Source organism: Hibiscus syriacus, unplaced genomic scaffold (genome assembly GCF_006381635.1).
Source record: "Hibiscus syriacus cultivar Baekdansim isolate YM2019G1 unplaced genomic scaffold, ASM638163v2 tig00000541_pilon, whole genome shotgun sequence".
NCBI classification, from domain to species: Eukaryota; Viridiplantae; Streptophyta; class Magnoliopsida; order Malvales; family Malvaceae; genus Hibiscus; species Hibiscus syriacus.
In genome coordinates, this window is record NW_024061798.1 from 1 (window position 1) to 7373 (window position 7373).

General features: G+C 36.1%; 1 protein-coding gene across 1 annotated transcript; it reads left to right on the forward strand.

Annotated features, from left to right (window-relative positions):
- Positions 1-148: 148 nt before the first annotated feature.
- LOC120208615 (uncharacterized mitochondrial protein AtMg00820-like) lies at positions 149-795 on the forward strand. The gene is made up of 2 exons (XM_039207847.1): positions 149-202; positions 328-795. Exons 1-2 carry the CDS (start codon positions 149-151, stop codon positions 793-795), a joined length of 522 nt encoding a protein of 173 aa, XP_039063778.1.
- Positions 796-7373: the final 6578 nt, after the last annotated feature.

The following is a 7373-nucleotide window of genomic DNA, read 5'->3' on the forward strand; positions in this document are numbered from 1 at the left end:
AACCAATCCATTAAAACACATTTACCTCGGCATGATCAACATATCACTTCACCTCAAATACCTCAATCCGAGTTGCATATTTATAAGAGATGATAAAAACCAATTTCTAAATCAATCCCTGAACATAATCCCGAGTCTCCCACACAGCATGGACATTGTCATGAACCAAAACCGAACGAGAATCCTTTGGAGAATGAATAAGGTAATCAGAGTTCTTCCACTGAATTAAATGTTTTAATTGATGATAATGACTTGCCGATTGCTCAAAGGAAAGGAGTAAGAAAATGCATAAATTATCTAATTGAGAGATTTGTTGCATATGGAAAGCTAACGCCATGTTTTAAGAACTTTACACCAAGTGTAGATAGCATTATTGTTCCAAAAACGGTGGAACAAGCATTGAAAGATCCCAAGTGGAAAAAGGTAGTAGAAGAGGAATTAAAAGCACTGGAAAACAACAATACTTGGATTATAGTTGATCTTCTGAAAGATAAAAAACCAGTCGGCTGCAAATGGGTATTCACGGTAAAATACAAAGCTGATGGTAGCATTGAAAGATATAAGGCGAGATTAGTGGCGAAAGGATTCACTCAATCTTTTGGAGTTGTTTATCATGAAACGTTTGCTCCGGTAGCAAAACTAAACACTGTGAGAGTGTTACTGTCATTAGCAGTTAATGAGAATTGGGTGCTTCATCAGTTAGACATCAAAAACGCATTTCTATACGGAAACTTAGAGGAGGAAATATATATGCAAATTCCATCGGGTGTGAAGAGTAATACAGGAAAAGCATGAAGATTACTAAAGTCCGTGTACGGACTTAAGCAATCTCCAAGAGCCTGGTTTGACAGATTTATAAAGGTGATATTCAGGATGGTTACAAGCAATGTGAAGTGGAACATTCTAAAAAGTGATGATTGTATGGAGATAGAAATATTGAAAAAGCTACTGGCGAAGGAGTTTGAAACCAAAGACTTGAGAACTTTACGGTATTTTTTAGGCATGGAGGTTGCAAGGTCAAAATAAGGAATAATGATCAACCAAAGAAAATATATCCTTGATCTACTATCAGAAACTGGAATGAAGGGATGTAAGCCGACTGAAACACCCATGGAAGCAAATCTGAAGCTAAGGAGAGAAGAATTGGGAAGTCTTGTGAACAAAGAACAATATCAAAGGCTAGTAGGTAAACTAATTTATTTATCACTTACTAGACCTGATATTGCGTTCCCTGTCAGTATAGTGAGTCAATATATGAATGATCCAAGAGAAGAATATTTAGAGGCTGTGAATAGAATTCTAAGATACTTGAAAATGACACCAGGACATGGATTAATTTCTAGAAAGAGTGATGATAGAACAGAAAGATTTTTTTCGGATTCAAGCTGGGCAGGTGAATTAACAGATAAAAGATCTACAACTGGTTATTGTTCATTTGTTTGGGGAAATTTGGTTACTTGGATAAGTAAAAAACAGGCGGTTGTGTCTCGAAGTATTGCAGAAGCAGAATTTAGAGCAATGGAACTTGGAATTTGCGAAGAATTTGGCTTCAAAGAATGTTAACTAAGCTGGGGTTATGTGCCAACAAATGGTTTGAACTTCAAAGTGACGGTAAATCTGCAATAAGTATTACAAAGAATCTAGTTTATCATGATCGAACGAAGCATGTGGAGATTGACATATATTTCATCTCTGAAAAGGTGAATGGTGGAACTATGAAGCTCAATTATGTTTCAACGAAGAATCAGTTAGCAGATATTCTCACCAAAGCACTTCCAAGAATTACCTTTGATGAGATTATATCCAAGTTGGGTCTTTTCAACATATACTCCCCAACTTGAGGGGGAGTGTAGGTTATGCAATAAATAAGTTAGTATTTTAATATAACACTAACTCTTAGAAAGTTAGATAGATAAGGATAACTACTAAGTAGTTTACTTCTAATAGAAAACTTACTCCTAACTTTTCCTATAAAAAGATGTATTTTCACCATTCACAATATATAATAAAAAGAGTTCCTTTTCTTCTCCACTATGTTGTTTACTCTTTATCAACAGGAAGGAATGTCATTTACTGGTTGAACTTGAACATAAAGCTTATTGGGCCATCAAAAAGATAAACATGGATGCTCAGCTTGCTGGAGAAAGAAAACTCTTGGAGCTGAACGAGATGGATGAATTTAGAGCACATGTATACGAGAATGACTGCCTTTACAAGGAGAAAACAAAATGATGGCATGACAGAAAAATATTGCCGAGGTAATTTTATTCTGGACAATAAGTACTGTTCTACAATTCACGCCTTAAGTTAATCCCAGGCAAGCTAAAATCGAGATGGTCAGGACCATTCATTGTTCACCAAGTCCATGACAATGAAGCAATTGAAATTCAAAACCAAAACGATGGTTATATCTTTAAGGTGAACAAACAGATACTCAAGGAGTACAAAGGAGCCCCAGTTATGTGTGACAAACCGACATCGTTAGCACATGATGCCCAAGAGTTTGCTTTACTTAATTGAGCAAATATTCGTTGCCTAGGCAACGAAAATATGAATTCTGTAAATAAATAAGTTAAATTATTTTCTGCTTTAATCCATTTTATTATATTATTTTGTTCTTTCATATTGTAGGCAAGCAAGGAACACGTGGCAGCATGGGGAGTTGAAGCATGCATGAAGGAAAAATGACAAACTAGGGCACAAGGTAATGGCAGTATAATAAAGGGGGAAAGAAATCTTTTCTCCTCTTTATGTCAAATCACATATTTCTCATTTAATGAGAAATCTTTTTCCCATCATATAAAGACTAAAATACCCTGAAACCGCCCATCACTTTCCCAAAAAAAACTACCCACCCACCTCTTCTTCATCGTGTTTCCCTCTTTCTCTATAAACTAGAAATTTTTTTTCTTTCTCTAAAAAAATACCTCCCCATCGCCACCACTAAATTCAGCCAGGAAAAATGGTGAGATCAAGACTGGCTCCAGCCCCTAAACAGAGTCTCGAACATTTCCAAACAACCAAAGAAGAAGCACGCTTCAAAACCATTCAGCAACGCCAAGTATATTTGGAAGATGGATTCATTTTTCCAGCCGAGGGCGAGGAGCCGTTTGGACCCGAGGTGATGGACGTCATAAAGAAGCATACCTGGAAGAAGTTTGCTCAAAATGCTAACGCCACAACACCAGCAATGGTTTGAGAGTTCTATGCCCATCTCAAGGACCCCTCCAACTACACAGTATATGTTCGAGGAAAACTCATTCGCTTCTCCCCCTCTACACTCAAAAAATACTTTAAGTTGGGGAAAGTGGATGACAAGCACAATAGATTTGTGGCCGAAGTAGATCAAGACATATACAGCGGAGTTCTATAGGATTTATGCTTGGGGTGGGCCAAGTTCAAAGGGAATTCCCCCACAAGGAAACGAGTAGATCACCGAGTCTTAATACCACACGTGACATTATTGAACCACTTTCTCAAAGGTAAGTTGATGCCAATGTCTAACAACACCACTGTCCTCATCAAGCGACTGATTCTCTTGCACTCAATTATATAAGGTAGGAAGATCGACGTGGGCGAAATCATCTTTGAGCAGATCCATGACTGTGCAAAATGAAATCGGGGTAACCTACTGTTTCCAAACCATATAACTACGCTGTGCAGGAAGAAAAAGGTTCCTGAGGAACCATTCAAAGATTTCATCAAACCCAAGAAGGGTATTACAAAGAAAAAGGTCCCCAAGTTCATGAGTTTCAATGATGACAACCCGCATGAAGTTTTGGAGCAGGGCGCAAAATCGATTGTCGCAGTTAGAATGGTTGCTGTGGTCACGAACACGTGAGAGACGCGTGAAAAGATTGGACGCCTGGAGGACCACATGAAAATTTACTTCGAGTATGCCAAGGCAAGGGACATGCAACTCAACACCTTCATAAATGAGTTGCTTCTGACCACAATGATCAGACTGCCAACCTTTCCCAGTGTTATCCTCAACTACAGTGCAGGCGATAGCACATTCCATGCCTCGACATCTTATGTCCCTCCAGACGTTCCACCAGAAGTATCCACTGATGTGCCATCACTGGCAACCCATGTCTCACCAGTACCAGAAGAAGGCCAAGGCAACACAGAAGAGTTCCTCAATTCCTCATCCGTCTCGACCACCGACAGAAGCGATGATACTCTACCCCACTTCTTCACTGATGAAGATTTCACGCTAGCACCGAAGTATCCCGAGCATGATCCTATTATGTCCTCGGTTCAATCAGCACCACCAGTCCCAACCGAAATTCCTAGTCCGCCACCCCGTCCCAGCACAACAGACTCCTATGACTGAGCAGTCTACTCCAGCACGTGCCTCATCTAGCAAGAAGCGCTACAAGAGAACAACAGGATGTATACTTCAGCCATCTCTCTCCCCATCAGTAGTAAACTCTAAATCTGATAGTATCTATCCTCCCAAACGACGTCACACGAGGGCGTCCAGTCAAGCCACCCCACCAAAGTAAGTTATTCTTCTTAGTTATCATTTTCTTTTTAATTTTTTTCGTATCTGCATATAAAATAATATAGTGTAGGTTTCACGCATTGAGGATAATGTACCCCTTAAGTTTGGGGGAGGTGTTGTACCATTCTGCCATACTTTGTTAAATAGTAATTGATGTTTATTGGTTGAAAATTTTGGTTGTCATGACATAAGCAGGTTAAGATTATTGTTAGGAATGAATTAGGGATGCCCAATGATGAAAGCAAAATTTTATTACCTAGGCCAGAAATTATTGTTAAGACTGTCTAAAGAAGAGAACCAACCCTAGCCTTGATTCTTTGAAATTTATAAACACGATTGTAGATTGTCATTGCTCTAGGTAATCTGTAAAATTTTTAGGAAATAACTTTCTAATTGCCAAGACTTCAAAAAAAAATATTCTAAGGGTAAAGTAAAAACTCTCTGGTGTTTAAAAACTTGAAAAACTCGAAAAACACAAAGGGGCACTCCTCTGTGCAAAGACATGAACAATAAAAACTCCAAAAGAAATTAAGAGTAGCTAAGGCATGTGAGTGAATGAAAGTAGTCACAGGATGACTCTGCCCGACTAGCTTGGGGTGAAAGGTATGCTCCCTTTCACCTAGAGTGTGGAACGGTGTGTGTGATGAGCTGACTCCCCTATAAAAAAAATGTGTGAATAAAGAGAATAAAAGTTGTTAAATAACTAGGAGTATAAACTAAGCCTGATGAATAGTTTGTTGCCTTGACAACCTAGAAGTGCTTACTTTAAGTTTTCTATTTACCTCTATGCATATACTAGTTATAATCACGCACACAACATAGCAAAGGATCTTGACTAGGGAAAGGACTTGACTGATATGACTGTCGAACATGTTGAGGCCAAATATTTTTTCTTAGGGCTGAAATCTCAAACCTGATGATGTTCTTGATACTGCTTTGCCATGACAATTTTGATTTTCTTCTAGCTATTATCTATTGCTTGAGGACAAGCAATAGCTTAAGTTTGGGGTGTGATAACTCCGCAAAAAGACTCAATTTCTAGTCTTTTCACTTATGTTATTGCTCGTCTAAACAAAGTATGCACTGCATTTTTAGTTGAATTTAGTTGCATATAGGTTATATTAGCCTGTGGTGGATAAGTTTTGCTTAGGTAAAATTTATTTGGCTTGACAGATGTTGTTGGGGAGAAAGGGTTGTTTGAGTTGTGTTTGTGGAGGAATTCTACAGAGGAAGAACATTTCAGTCGTGACAATGAAAAGTTGCAAAGGTCAACGGAACAGAAGAGAACGTGAAGAGCATATTTATCTCGCCGAGGCAAGATTTATCTGAAGGAGTCTGAAGCAAGTGTGGAAAAACCGCTTATGTCACATGCCAGCTGAATGACCTACTTCACATGCAAGCAAGCCTTGATTGTTCTGACAGCCGTCTTTCCTTTTTAAGCTGGGAAATTAATAATGGCTAATTAAGGAAACTCCAAAAGCATGCAAAGCCCTAGTAGACTTTTCCATATAAATAGTCAGCAGTAGTCGCAAAAAGAAGAGGAGGCAAGGAAGAATAAGATAGAAGAGCTTTACCTAAGGCGTGAGCAAGAAATTGTAGTGCTTTCCCACCTTCTACCCACCAATCTTTCTTGGTGTCCTCCATAGACAGACGATAGCAGACGATGATCAGGCCTCGAGAGAGGGTTAAAGCTTTCAAATTTTCAAAAGATTTAGTTAGACGATAATTTTTGGATAAAATATTAACTAAACCCTTCAAATATTTTAATTTAAACCTATAAATTTTTTAAAGTTTTAAGTTGGCCTCAAAGCTTTATCACCAACTTCTGCCACTGGAGGTGAATGACGCACTTCCCTTAGGTTAAATCTTGTTTTTTGAATTTTGATTCAATGGTTAACGGTTGGAAATATATAACAAAATCAAACTTAATAATTTACTAAAGTTAAAAAGTATTTAACGGCTAGTGTAATTGTTGAAATTATTTTTATTTTTATTTATCGAAATCAAATTTAATATTTTATTAAAGTTAAAAATTAGTGTAATTGTTGATAAATGCAAAATTTGAGTCGTTCATCTTTAATAATTTATTATATTTAAATTGTTAATAACTGATTTTTATTAATTCATTCAAATAGATATAAAAAATATTGATTTTTATATTATTTAATGATAATACTAATTATACAAATAACATTTATTTATAATTAATTATGTAAATAACATTTATTCATGATTAATTCATGAGATGATATCTTTTAAATGAAAGCATGTTATGTCACACAATTTTTTAACATAAATCAATTTTATTTATGTGATAGGAAATTAGTTAGAACTTATAAATGTTTTGGTGAAAATGAAAGAAAAGAGAAAAAAGACATAAATAATATTCGTATAATCTAAGTTTGTTCAGACTGCCTCCCTTAAATTAAATCTTGTTTTTTGAATTTTGAATCAATGGTTACGAGACAGTGGCTAAAAAATAGTTTACGGCTAGAAAATATATAACAAAAAAGTAACAACTGCGATATACTAAAAATAAAATATAAATCATAGTTTCAGAAACCATTGGATACATTTTTCGTCTAGTTCAGTACAATTTAATGTAATTATTGAAAACTAATTTGAGTTAATTGCATCATATATCTCCAAATTATAACCCTCATTTTAAATTAGTCATTAAATTTTTGAAGATTCTAATTTGGTCCTTGTAACATGACTCTCATTTTAAATTAGTCCTTAAACTTTTTAACATTTTAATTTTATCCCTAAACTATGACCCTCTTTCTAAATTAGTTTCCAAACTTTTGAATATTTCAATTTCATCCAAATACACAACTAGTTTCAACAATAGTTTAACTTTTTTTTT

What these genes read in the sequence shown, in the direction of transcription:
- LOC120208615 (XM_039207847.1), top strand. Translation starts at nt 149, where the DNA reads ATGGACATTGTCATGAACCAAAACCGAACGAGAATCCTTTGGAGAATG. An exon ending in TCCTTTGGAGAATGAATAAG is followed by an intron (nt 203 to 327) that starts GTAATCAGAGTT and finishes GCATATGGAAAG; the next exon opens with CTAACGCCATGTTTTAAGAA.